Below are 14107 nucleotides of genomic sequence, written 5' to 3' on the forward strand. Positions count from 1 at the left end.
TATTCCTGATTTTAGTGGGAAAGCTTCTAGTTTCTCACCACTAAGTGTGACATTAGCTGTAGATATTTTTCATTTTTAAAATCAAGTTGAGAGTGTTCCCATTTATTCCTAATTTACTGAGGGTTTTTATGATGAATGGGTATTAGATTTTGTCAAATGCTTCTTCCGCATCTATTGATATGATCATTTTATTTTTCTTTTTTAGCCTGTTGATGTGATGGATTATGTTAATTGATTTCCATTGAATCAGCCTGTGTGGCTGGGATAAATCCCACTTGGTTGAGTTAGGAAGTATTCTTTCTGATTCTGTCCTCTAAAAAAGATTGTAGAGAATCAGTATAACTTCCTCCTTAAATGTTAAATCAAGGTACACTTTTAAAGTACAGTTTGTATTTGGAAATTATATGATAGCTTAGGGTGAAAGAGCTCAAATCCTAAGCACAGTGCCCTGAATTATCATCATGGGAAAAGGAAATGCTAGATCACCTAGAAACCTGTCCTTGGTTTGTTTCAGAGCACTCCTCTCCTGATTTCTACAACATTTACTGAAAACCTACTATATGACAGCAGGCATTGTGCCAGGTGCTTGATAATTAATTAATTAATTACACATGCACATATATACACATATATACATATATGTAAATAAATATATATCCATTTATTTTGTTTAAAATTAAATTTTTTTATTTTGACATAATTTCAGACCTTTGTTGCAATAAGTCAATAAAGAATTTCTACAAATCCTTCACTCAGTTTCCTCAAATATTTACATTTTATTATCATTTCTCTTGGAGAATGATACTTCAGCATATATTTCCTAAAAACAAGAACATTCTTTTATATAACCATAGAACAATGATTAAAATAAGGAAATTAGCATTGATGCAAAAGGACTGTCTACTATATGGATTGTATTCAAATTTTGGCAATTGTTCTAATAAGTGTCTGCTATAGGAAAACAAAATTCTGGATCATATGTTGCATTCAATTTTTATTTAATTTGGAATAATTCCTCACTCTTCTTTTGTCTTTCATGACATTGACATTTTTTTAGGAGTACAGGCCATAAATTTTGTAGAATGTCCCTCAGTTTGGGTTTGTCAGACGTTTATTCACAATTAGATTCAGGATATGACTTTTGGTAAGAATACCACAGAAGCGACATTGTCTTCTTCTCAATGCATCATTTCAGGAGACACATAATGCCAATTTATTCCATGTCCCTATTTTTAAAGTACTTAGCATCTAGGAGTGGTGACAGGCACGCAGAGAAATAACTTTGACGTAGTCTGATTATCACAAGTCAGATGTACATGTGCGTAGACATCTTTTATTCATTCTTCATATTTTCTTGGCTTACCTTTTTGCTCCAACCATTGCTGTTGCAGCCAACTATGCTCTGCCACAGCCTTGCCTCAATTGCATGGAGCATCTCCTACTTTGCAGTAGGAATTCTCTGCCACCACCACCTGGGATGCCTGCAGAAGCCCATCCAGCTATTCTGGCACAGGCACAGACTGGGAAGTAGAAGGAGCTGACACTCACTGGAGAAACCACTGAGGGGTAGAGCCAGTGAATCAATCATCAACTGATTCTGTGTCAGTCAGTTCTGACAATTTTGAGGCACAATTACACAGCTCTTCAAAGGCTCTCATCAGGACAAAGCTCCTGGTACCCACAGTGGTGACCAGCTCAAAAATGCATGCTTGGATTGGCTTTCTTTCCTTCTATTTACCATTCTTCTCCATACTCACACTCCTGTCTCTTGGAATTACTTCCAAAGCAAACCAACTGCATCTAAACCCTTGTCTCAGACTCTACCTTTCGAGGGAACCCAAGATAAGACATTTGATCTCAGGAGTAGACCTAGAAAGCAGACACCCAGAAAAGAATTCTGGAACTGAATCCCTCGCCAGTCAGACACTTGCACTTTTGGTGGAAGTGTGGGTGGTGATAACCCCTGGCCTGAATCAGCGTCACTAAGACTTTTACTGGTAGATGACTGGGATGAATTATAGGTAGAAGGTCAAGCATTTGCTTATGAACTAAGGATAGCCCTTGAACAGTTGGAAGGCAATGGTAATTATAAGACCTGTGGATTGGCTTATTTTTGTTAAGGGCTCATGAAAACTTAAAAAAAAAGAAAAAGAAAAAAGAAAGAAAGAAAAAAAAAGAAGGGACAGGCTCAAGTTACCAACTTTCAAGTCTAAGCAGGCTGTGAAAATCAGAAAGCATCCAAGGCAGTATTTAAAGAGGTGTTTATCTTTTGTATCCACAGAGCAAACTGTGCTCATAATCAGACCCAGGATTGAGTTGTAAGGTAGCATAGCTACAAAGGAGACTGAAATACTGTCTTGAGAAGTCTTCTATGCCAAAGGCAGGGACCTAAAAGGGAATAAATGGAAACCTGAGACTTGCAACAGTAGCATTTAGATGAACAAGCCTGAGAAATGTCAAAATGTCTTCTGAAATCTGTGTTGGTACAAGTAGCTTCCTCTGCTCTGCTTAAGAATAGCCTACCTTTTCTGGAGCCCCTGCAAAAACCTGTATGAAGCAATGGACACATAAACAAAGGTCTGTAAGACCTGGTTAATATTTATTTACCTGAAGGAACTGAGGAGTGAATCCTGAAAGTGTTGGACCAGTGAAGGCAAATGTGGACAGGAGAGAATTAACTAACATTGAAAAACACCTGGAGTTTCATGACATAGCAAGGACACATGGAGCTAGTTCTAATATATTGCTGGGATGGCTCCTTAAAGCTTAGATAGGATGAAGTCCTATAGCAAATGAAGGAGAGATTCTAGAAGTGCCTTGACTTCCTTGAGGAAGGTGTCAGAAGGCTCTGGGAGGTTAGAATGTAAGAACAAATGTATAATATTATACCTGAGAACCCACCATCTGACTATGTCTCTTGTAAGAGCCCAGTGGACACACCTATCTCCAAGGCAGTAAGAAATACAGTGGTGAGGGTACCACTGGCATCTTTGAGAAGCTCAGTGGTATTTATCCACTGTAGGTGACAGTAAGAGATGATGCTATGGGACTGGGCTCCTTAATATTAATTCGATTGATAAGAACACAAAATAGCAGAGGCCAGATGGTAGTACTTGACCAACAGAAGGAAGTGTACATAATTGTGATAATGCAAGGCCAGAATGGCAACCAGAATATCTTCACCCGCAGGGCTCTGTTATAATGACTAATAGACAATGGTGTGTCTCAGGGCAAGTTAAATGAGCATCCACTAGGGTGTTACTTGATCTATATGTACAACCACACACACACACACACACACACACACACACACAAATCAACAGCTGGTTAAAAGAAGGCAGATGACAAAGAAACTATAAGGGACTAAAAATAACTACACGCATGCACAGTTAGGGCAATTATCAACAATAAGATTCAAAAAGATCCTAAACTAGCTGCCGTTTTGGAGGTATGGGGAGCAAAAGCATGGTATTTCCCCAAATCCCTGCACACAGTAGCACCAAGGGGCTGGCCAGACCACCTAAGCACCCCACCTCCAGCCCAACCCACCAATAGGTCCCTACCAGTCATCCCATTGAAGGAACCAGCCTGCCCTCCTTGGAGCAAGCAAGGGCGCCTGTTACTTGGTTTCATTCCCTCGTGCTGCATGCAGCACAAGTCCCAGTAAAGCCTTACCTGAATTTCTCATCTGGCCTCTTATCAATTTCTATTGATTAAAGGGTCCAAGGACACGGGTCGGTAACAGCACCACATCCCTAAATTAAACACATGTCAAATTCCACATATTCCCCTTAATTCTCTAATTTGATTTTATCTACACCAGTGACATAGGGTAAGGAGGGGCAAGATGAAGACTGAATTGTTGAAGTGAAAATTATTTCTGTCCATGTTAAAAGGTGTCTGAAAGCAGTTTGGAGCTCCAAAGGCAGAACCCTAATTCTGACTAGTTCTGCATACTGGGTGGAAGAGTTAAAACCAAAATTCTTGGTTTGGGCCAGGACCAAAAGAATGAAAATGTTGCTTTTTCTCATTTCAGTCTGAGAAAAATGCTTTTTCTCATTTCAGTCTGAGAAAAAGCAAAAGTGCTGGAACACAGACATAGCCAGCCACAAAGTTAACAGGGAAGCTATTTTTCCCCCCCTGCGATGCAGCATCTGTCAAATGCCATACCCACCCCTCTTTGAGTGATACTGTTCTCTTGCCAGTGATGCCCAGACCCACTTTACTATTTTCGTTTATTACTAGACTACCCAATTACTGAACGGGCCCTCTCCTCACGACAGCATCCAATCCCTGGTTAATCCTCTTTTCCTAATCCCGCCTCAGAAACAGCATCCAATCCAGAACTGATCCCCGCTCTCCCTAGACCTACAGAGTCCTTTGGCGGGAACCTAAACTTTACAAAAGACTCTTTCTCCTCCCTTTTCCAGTGGTATCCAAGCTTCCTCTGGAGTGCCCTTCCTCTTGATTTACAAATAAATCTGATGTTATCGGATTGCAGGCTTCTTCCAGTTTGGCTTTAACACGAGACAGGTTAGTATCAGGATCTCTACTAGATGTTCCACGATTTTTGCTACATCGTCCTCTGAGCAGTTTGGATTTTCGATTTTTAATAGCTAAAAACAAAGATAAATGCTTTCTATAACAGTCCCATCAGCACATTTCTAGAAAGCAATCCCCTCCACCCCCCATGCAGCCCTAATATCCGTTTAATAATGGCTTTAGTCATTTTATCTGGTTCTCATTTCAGCGAATTCAGCTGAAATGATTTCAGTTCTGAATTCCTGGATTACATTAAAATGTAGCAGATGGGGGCGTGCGGGCTTTGAGGGCGTACATTCTTAACGTGGTTACTCTTAATTCAAGACCAATGAGGGCAGGTTGCTATCATTTTTAACAGGCTTCTCCAGGAGGAAATCCCAAGCTTTATCCGTGTTTTCCCGGGCGCCCCCCGGAGGCATAAATTGCGGGATGACCTTTTTGAATGCGGAGAAAGGGGTGCGTGTTTCGTCTTCTGGAGCGATGCACATCTGGATTCAAGCCTGAGAGCCCAAAACCTAGTACCTGGAGCGAAGTGATGGTTCCACTCCGGGTCTCTGAGAAGCGGTCCCGGGGGTCTCGTATCGGGACAGTGGGGTTTGCGGGCTTGGCCGCCCCGACTGCCGGGGATCCCGAATCTCGGCAGCGCCTCTCCGGAGCCCTGCTTTCGTTCCCGTGCCGCCGCTTGGTTTCTCACGTTAACTACCCGGTTGCCCAGCAGCCGCCTCCCCGGGGTAGCCAGAGGCGCACAGCTGCCTGGGGCGCGGGCCCGCTTTGCGAGTGGCAGCGCCCACGCCCAGAGCCTTCCGCCCGCCTGCCCCGGCGCAGTGCAGCAGAGCGCGCTCCCGCTCGGGCCGGGCCGGCACGCGCGCACGCGCGCAGGGACCCGTGCTCCCCGAGGGGGGAGGGGGCAGAGGGGGCGTCACGGTGGGAAGGGAAGGAGGAGGAGGAGGCGGCCGCGTTGCCTCCGGCGGGGCTCGAGCTCGCCCTCGCGCTCGCCCTCCGCCTTGCCCGAACCCTGCGAGGGTGAAACGCTTTCTCCCGGCATGCAGCGGGAGGAGGGATTTAACACCAAGATGGCGGACGGCCCGGATGAGTACGAGACCGAAGCGGGCTGCGTGCCCCTTCTCCATCCAGAGGTGAGAAACGGCGCCGAGCCCATTCCTAGCCCTTCGATCCTCCAACCTTTCTCCCCCGGACTCGCAGGGGGCGGTGGCCTGCGTGTTCGGGGTAGTGGAACGCGCGGAAGTTGGGGAGGGCGGGGAGGCAAATCCAGGCCCGAGCGCGGCTGTGAGCGGATAACGGGGGAGGAGATAGCGGGGCGGGCCCGGCCGGGGCGGGCTCTGGGACGCCGTCCCTGGCTGTGCCTGGAGGACAGAGGTGGAGATGTTGACGGTTCTACTCTGTCGCCGCGCTACTCGCGGGTGCAGTGGCGGCGGGGGCCTGGTGCTTGTTTGGAACCGCATGATAAGCTCTAGTCCTGCTCCAAGCCTCTCGGGGCGAGAAGGAAGCGCGTCTGGTTTTGATTTCTTCTCATTTCCTTCGCCAGAGTGAATGACGGTTATCTATTTCTCCCATTTGGCTCACTGTGGGGTAGTGTAGGGGACGAACACAGTTTTTTGGCCAAAGTGATGTCCTTCCCGTGATGCAGTAGGCAGCACCTCGGGGCCCCTTGTGTCGGATGTCCTTCTTTGAGCGTTTGTCCTTAAGCGATTAAAAAGAGAGGTCAAAACTTTTGGGAATAGACCCACGCTCACATTAGCTTGTCAAAGTACCGTGTTTTTTCGGGGGGGGGGCGGGAGCCAGAGGAGGACAGTGCAACACGTTTCCCTTCACATGAGTATCTTCACCTGTAAGTAAACAGTGCCCCTCTCCAAGATCAGTAGCATTCTGTTAGTTTATAGCTGAGCTAGTGTTAGTTCAGGCCTGGAAGCAATTCTTGATGCATTCCGGTTTTTAATGATCCACAGTGATGTGCGGAGGGCAGCAGCAAAGCTTGCTGAAGAACTCCTGTAGTTTTTATGAGCTTAAGGGTTGAAGACAATCTTTGTGTTGTAGGGTGAACAAACATGGAAGTCTCTACCTGGTTATCTTGCATTAGAATGATTCTGTTTATTTCTGGAGTTGGGATTATAGCATGCTTATATTACTTAGTATAATATAAATACAAGCACTTACCCATGTTATATGTTAATACTCATCACCTTCTCATTCATCACTTTGACTTATCAAAAACAGTGGCACAGTTCCTTAGGAATATACCTGGGCCACTCTCACTGAAAAGGCTACTTTGGATTTCTGACAAACAGAGTTCTACAGTAAAACTAAACTTTTTTTTTTTTTTGACCAAAGTGGTAAAAAAAAATTCTCAGAATTGGCATCGGAGACATCTCTCTTTTAGTTCACACTTTAGGCCCTAAAAATATATCAAGAAATAGACAAAGTTTTCAGATGAGGCATTGAAAATGTTGCTAAGGAATATTTCTGTTCATCTACTCCTGTGAAAGTATTTTAAATACTTAAATATTGATTCTATAACATAAATCTTCTCTCTTCGTAAACCTTTGCTTTGTGAAATAGTTCATTGTTTGGTACTTTAGGAATCATTTCAACAGGCAACAAATCCAGAAATTGCTTGGTATAATGTAATGGCCTGTAGGCTTGGAATTTAGAGACCAGTCTTCAGGTTGCCATTTCATAGACTATTACTAGAAAATCAACTTCCTCATCATTGAAAGTGGAAGTTGAAGTAGATGATATCTACCATTCCTTTTTGCTTGACAAACACAAGGTCCACTTAGTTTAGGTGTTTTGAGTCTTAAGCTCATAACTACCAGGCCTAAGGTCTTTCTGAATTTTTGCTGTGGTTAGTTTTGCATTCACACCTGGTACAGACCTGGTATAGTTCTGCTGCTTTCTTTTTTTTTTTTTTTTTTTTTTTTTTTTTGCGGTACGCGGGCCTCTCACTGTTGTGGCCTCTCCCGTTGCAGAGCACAGGCTCCGGATGCGCAGGCTCAGCGGCCATGGCTCACGGACCTAGCCGCTCCGCAGCATGTGGGATCCTCCCAGACTGGGGCACGAACCCGTGTCCCCTGCATCGGCAGGCGGACTCTCAACCACTGCGCCACCAGGGAAGCCCTCTGCTGCTTTCTTGCTGTGCATTCTTGGGCAAGCTACTTCCCTGAGTTTTGGCTTCATGATTTATAATAATGGGATGAAATAATAATAACTAATAAGCTAAGGATTAAGTGAGGTAATATATTCATTTTTGTTGTTCAAGTAAGTGGTGTCTTCCTACTCCCTTGGAAAGAAACCTAGCAAACCTTTTTTGCGTTGGTGAGCAAATAATAGTACCTTTTACTCGTTTTTGGAGAGAACATAGACTTTTGGTCAAACTTGGGTTCCAATTCTGGATTTGTAGTAATTAGCCAAGTAACCTGAGACAGGTTCTTAATCTCTTAAAGCCTCAATTTGTTCATCAGAAAATGGAGATGCTGCCTAGTTCACTTGGCTTTAAGGGATTAGGTGAGACTCTTTGTTGAGGTTTAAGAACTGGCACATTGTAGGTGCTCAGTTAATGTTACTCCTTTCTCCACCAAAAGGAGGGCGGTGTTATATATTTATTTTGATTTTGATGACTGGTGTAGAAACTTGTGTGGGTTTTAATTTAGTGGAATAGGATCTTGTAGGAACAAGTTTATTTTACTTTTTATGTTCAAATTTAACATTGTGTCACAAAAATAGTTTCTCACTATTTGTTGAATAGATGAATTATTTGTGGGATAAAGAAATTAGCTATCCTTAAATCTCCTGTTAGTATGCAGACTGCTCACTGTTAAAACCTTTCTTAGGGAATTATGTAATTAGATTAACAACAAACCCTTCTTTTTAGAGATATTTGCTATGAGAGAACCTTACTTTTCAATTAATTAAATAATCCATTCATTTAGTCAGTCACTTAAACATTTGTTTATCTTGAGACTTCAGTATATTTGTGGTAAATACAGTGAGAAACAGTATAGGATACTGGTCAAGAGCCAAGACTCTGGTGACAAATGGAGAATCTAGGTTCTGCCACTTACTATCATCATGGTCAAATTACATTTTACGCTTTTGTGAAATTAGGATAATAGTACCTACCTCTTAGAGTCGTTGTGAGTATTAACTAGAATAATGTTTGTAAAGCAGTCATCACAGACCTAGGCATGTAGACCGCCAAGCAAATGTAAAGGGCTCTGACATATAGTGAGTACTGATGCTGTTGACTTTGTTTTCTGATGAAATAAGATTGTTTTATTTTAATGGAAGAAATTAGAGGCTATTTGGAAAAAGATAAACTGATTATCAGGGGATTAGGGTGCTAATCCCAGCTCTTCCATTTTAGGCTAGCGGACATTTAAACTACACTTAGTTTCTTTGCTTTTAAGATAAAGAGGCTAGACTGGACGCTCTCTTCAGATTTCTTTAAACTCTAATGCTCTGTTGTATGTTGTGATTTTTCAAGATTGATAGGCTTGAGCATCTATCTGCTAGATGCATAGCACTGTACTAGGTTATATGGATGAAAATAGAATAAATAGAATAGCTTCTGCTCTCCAGAAGTTAATGATCCAGTTGGAAAGATATCAGAATACAAATAAGTGCTGAAATGAGAAGTGTAGCCTGTAAGTAGGTTTGGATTTCTGTTATCTAGAATGGTTAGAAGTAAAACTTCAGCAGAGATAAAGACCATATGTTGGTCTACAGGTCCAGCTGGCTTGCTGTCACCAGCCTTCCGTTTCACTCACTAGTATGTCCTCAGTAAGCCTTCTCTGCTCTTTCATAGAATGAGGCCACAATACTCCCTTCAGCCAGAGTATTATTATAAGGGCTCTCTGTCTCAGCAAGGTCTGACTCAGAGCTTTGAACTGGATTGCCTAGATTACCTGGGGCTTTCATCTCTTGCTTGCTTCCTTTTTTTCTCAATTTCAAACTACTGCCTTTTCTCTAATGTCTCATTTTTTTTTTAATGGTAACTTTTTTGCTTCACATGAAATTTGTCCATGTTCATGTCTCATTTTTTCTTTGTTTAGAATATTAAACTGAAGAACTACTACATCTCCTGTCTTTACAGATTTTACAGAATCTATTTTTTGAAACTTTTCTTCAGTGAAAGTGATTTTGCCTTTTTCCATTACTAAATTTTTTTGCCCGATTATATAGAGATACACATGTGTAGAGATATATAAATTAACTCATTTGTTTTCATAAAGCAGATGGAAAGTTACTTTGAAAATTACTTTTCTTTTTCTGATAGATTGCTGGCACACTCTTTCCCTTCAAAACATGTCTTTCTGTCAGTCTTTAGGATCTGATGCCTTTTTTATTCAGCAAAAATGCTATAGTCCATATACTTGTAATTTAGATTTAAAAATACTATACCCTAAGCATAGTAACTACTGAGTCAATATATAAAAATGAAAATGCAACTAATCGGTGACCTCATGGACTGTGGCAAAGCCAAAGTTGAAAATTACTGACGTGTAGAACCAAAAAATTATATTTGATTGTGAGAAATGCCACTTTACTGTTTTGACATCTTTGTTTTGTTTCGATCCCTATTTTTATTTAATTTGTGAGACCTATCCCAAAAGTATTTATTAAGAGGGGACTGTGGAGTGGGTAAATATAAGAGGATGCAGGTTAAAAGTGAGAATGCTGGTGTTTGGCTGCTTGAGTTCAGATCCTAGTTTTGTACTTACTAGCTTTGTGACTCTGGGCAAGTTATTGAGCTGTGTTCCAATTTTCCAGACTAAAACGGGAATATAATAGCTCCTACCTCATGAAGCTGTCGTGAAGATGAAATGAGAGAATATATATAAAGTTCTGTGTCTGGCACTTAGTAACACAATACATGTTAGCTATTAATGTTATGATTAGTTATTAATACCTCAAGCAATAGTAGTATACATATATTAGATATTGAGGCAACTGTCTAGGTAGCTAAGATAACGAAAATTGGGGTTTGAGGAGAGGACAGGCAGAGTACTCTTTATTATAAGCCTTTTTTGCACTATTTAATGTTCTTAAAGATGTGTGCTTTGATATGAGGAGTGTTTGTTGAGCATCTCAGTATGGCCTTGATGCTTTGATAGGCCATAGAGTAATGAGGAATACAGAATAAGGCATTGTAAAATAACAAAAGGTGAATTGGAGGCCTTCAGATCCCTCAGGATAGATGAACGTGTGTGTGTGTATTTTGTTAAAAATTTAAAATGCATTGTGGACCTCCTTTCCTCTAGAGAGTATCCTAAGGGTGTGTTAGGGTAGTTAGGGTTGGTTAGTCATTTAAAGTGTCTTGATGTAGTGTGATTTTAACAGAACTCCCAACAGCCACATAATCCAGAAAGATGTTATTTCAATATCAGGGTTATGTGAAATTCTCTTTCAAAGCATCATCTATTTCTAATATTATTTTATGATTAGATTCTATTACAGATAGGTAATTCAAGAATAAAATATCAAATAGTTTAAGCTTTGGAATTTACAAAGTTGATTCAAGGCAGTATTATATTTATAAAATATGCAAGTAAAATCCTCACCCAGTGCAATAATTATCCATTTGTAGGATGATATCTTCTGTTAAATTCTCCTTAAAATAGAGCTACAGGCAGCTAATTTAAAAGTAGAGTGAAACTTGAGCCTTCTTTAAATGAGATATTATGAAGAACTTAATTTCCTGAATTATAGACGGCTAACAGAATATTTTTGATTTTTGTCTCAAATGGTGTTGAAAATTTTCCAAATGAATTACTCTACTTTCTAGGGTTAATACATACTAAATATGATAGAATCTTTCTTTGATAACTCAGAATATTATAGTGTCCTAGGCTTATCTTTCTGATTACTGATAATTATTGTTGAGGAGATGGAAATGATAGGGCTAAATGTACCTGAAGGGGTTTCTTTGTATATATGTCAGATAACCTGTGTTTTTTATCAGTTGTTTTATACTAGGAAAAATCAAGTGAAAAATACTGTTAATTACTGATTGAGATGTTACTGTACCCTCATTCAGTTTTTTAAAATGTATGTGTGTGTGTGTGTGTGTGTGTGTGTATGTGTATTATGAACTTCTGTTAATTTATGAAGGATTTAATGAAGGATGAACAAAACTGGTGACCAAAACTATTCCCATTATCATTAAAATAAATGAACGAATGAATGAATGAACAAACCCTTTTGTGAGCTGAGGAAGTTGCTTGTCGTGTTAGTTAGAATCCTTGGATTGCAGATGTCACCAACCTTTTAAAAATCTACTTGGGCAAAAAAGGGAATTTACTGGTCCACATAACCCAAACTCAGGATGACAGGAGTGCAGTTGGACTCAAGGATAATTGGAACCTGAGCTGAGAATGTCACCAAGACAATCTTCTCTCTCTCCTCATCTCTGCCCTTCAGCTTCATTTTCTCCTAATGCAGAGTAGCTTCTTTCCTCTGTGTAGTGGTGACGTGGATGCCAGCGTTGATATCTCAAATCTCAGCTGACCATTAGAGAGGGACTGCTTGTCTTTCCTTATTCCACATTGGAAAGAGGCAGTGTGTCCACTCCTATGACCACAGGAGAGGGTCTGAACTTTGCCAAGCCATCTTGCTTGGAGTTGGAGGAGGAACAGTTTCCTTAAAGCAGGAATGCTAGCAAGGAAACTGTTTCTGTCCTCTGTACTCTTAGTGTGAAGAACTGTTTGTTTGCTTTGTTCCAGTCTTCTAGTTTTTTACGTACTTTGAGATGCTGTAATTACACTGCACTCATTGTTAACAGTAAATGTTCTAGTTGAGCTACTGAATAGCATGCTGCATGAATAATCTAGACCAAGATTGGGAAACTTCCTCTGTAAAGGCCAGATAGTAAGAATGTTCCAGTTTGTGGGCCATGTAGTCTCTGTAGCAACTACTCAGCTCTGTGGTGGTTGTATGAAAGCAGCTGTAGACAATATGGAAATGAATGGGTGTGCTGTGTTTCAATAAAACTTTATATGTAAAGTCAGGTGCTGGGCCAGATTTGAACTGTGGACTCTATTTGCCAGCCCTGATCTAGATAATACATAGGAACTCCAAGAAATTTATTTTAAAATATATGATATTTCAGTGCATTAAATCCCATTAACCACTGGTGTGCAATAACTTCATCAGAACTAGATTTGCATGGTAGATGGGTTGGGTAAAGTAAGAATGTGTGTGTGTGTGTGTGTGTGTGTGTGTGTGTGTGTGTGTGTGTGTATTAGAACCTTATGGAGAACTTCGTTAGAATACACGTGTTTCCATATACACCTCTCACAGTTTCTAATTTAGTATTTGGGTTTGTGGTATGTATGTTTTGAAAAACTTTCAGAGGTGATTCTGATAATACCATACTTCATCCTCCCCTCTCTGATACGCACTTGATGTGTGGGAAAAGTTTTATTACTTTTTTTTTTTTTAACACAAGGAGGAGGAAAGTAGCTAATTTTACGTTTAAGGTATGAGGCATTGTATTGTGTGCTTTTCACGTTATCTCCTCAATCTGATGGATAATCACAATGGTAATTGCTAACAGTTACCGAATTATAACTGAACTAGCCACTGTCCTAAACAGTTTTGCTTATATATTCATTCATTTAATTCTCACACCTTTCTTAATACCTTTTTTACAAATGAGAGGATTGAGGCATAGAGAGGGTAAGTAACTTGCTTGGTAAGTGGCAGAATTGAATTAGAATCCAGGTTCAAACTGCTTGAATCCAGTTGCCCATTTTGTATTGTGATAGTGATGATACAGAGTTGATTGAATAGTTAGCTGTGATGGCAAAAGTCCTCATTTATTGGAAAAAATATTTTTAATAGACTATTTTTTGGAGTAGTTTGAGGTTCACAGCAACATTGAGCAGAAAGTACAGAGAATTCCCATATACCCTGTGTCAACAACTTGCCCCGGAGGTGGCACATTTGTTACAGTTGATGAACCTGTGTTGACACATCATTATCACCCAAAGTCTGTACTTTACCTTAGGGTTCACTTTTGGGTTTTAATATGGGTTTTGACAAAGATATAATGACATGTATCCACTATTACAGTATCATACAGAATAGTTTCACTACCCTAAAAATCCTTTGTGTTCCGCCTACTCATCCTTCCCTCTCTGCTAACTCTGGCAACCACTGATCTTTTTGCTGTCTCCATAGTTTTCCCTTTACCATAATGTCATGTACAGTTGATCCTTGAACAACACATGTTTGAACTGTGTGGATCCACTTATGCACGGATTTTTTTCAGTAGTAAATACTACAGTACTATGTGCATCTTACAATCAACAGCATCTTTGATTCTGAGGAATCCTGCCTCTACATAAAGTTTAGAACGGCACTTGACACATAGAGTTAGCCATCATCTGTTTTATAATCTTTCCTTTCTTTCTGCTGTTCAAGGTTATGAGAGAGAATTTTAACAGATTGTTAAATCTGTTTCTACCTTGGAGATTTTATCTCCCTTCACTGTGATTATAAATACTCATTAATCTTCATTCATAATTCTGTAACTATGATCATGAAT

At 40.5% G+C, this 14107-nt stretch overlaps 1 protein-coding gene across 1 annotated transcript in view; it reads left to right on the plus strand.

The window, feature by feature from the left end:
• Positions 1 to 5585: 5585 nt before the first annotated feature.
• ZDHHC17 (zDHHC palmitoyltransferase 17) overlaps positions 5586 to 14107 on the plus strand; it is a gene marked incomplete at its 5' end in the record, with an annotated part of 106459 nt that continues 97937 nt past the window's right edge. Inside the window, one exon of the mRNA XM_082665898.1 lies at positions 5586 to 5678. Coding sequence (XP_082522024.1) covers positions 5586 to 5678 — 93 coding nt within the window. The remainder of the gene's footprint in view (positions 5679 to 14107) is intronic.

The sequence above is a fragment of the Grampus griseus genome, assembly GCF_964374135.1.
Source record: "Grampus griseus genome assembly, chromosome: 11".
Lineage (NCBI taxonomy): Eukaryota > Metazoa > Chordata > Mammalia > Artiodactyla > Delphinidae > Grampus > Grampus griseus.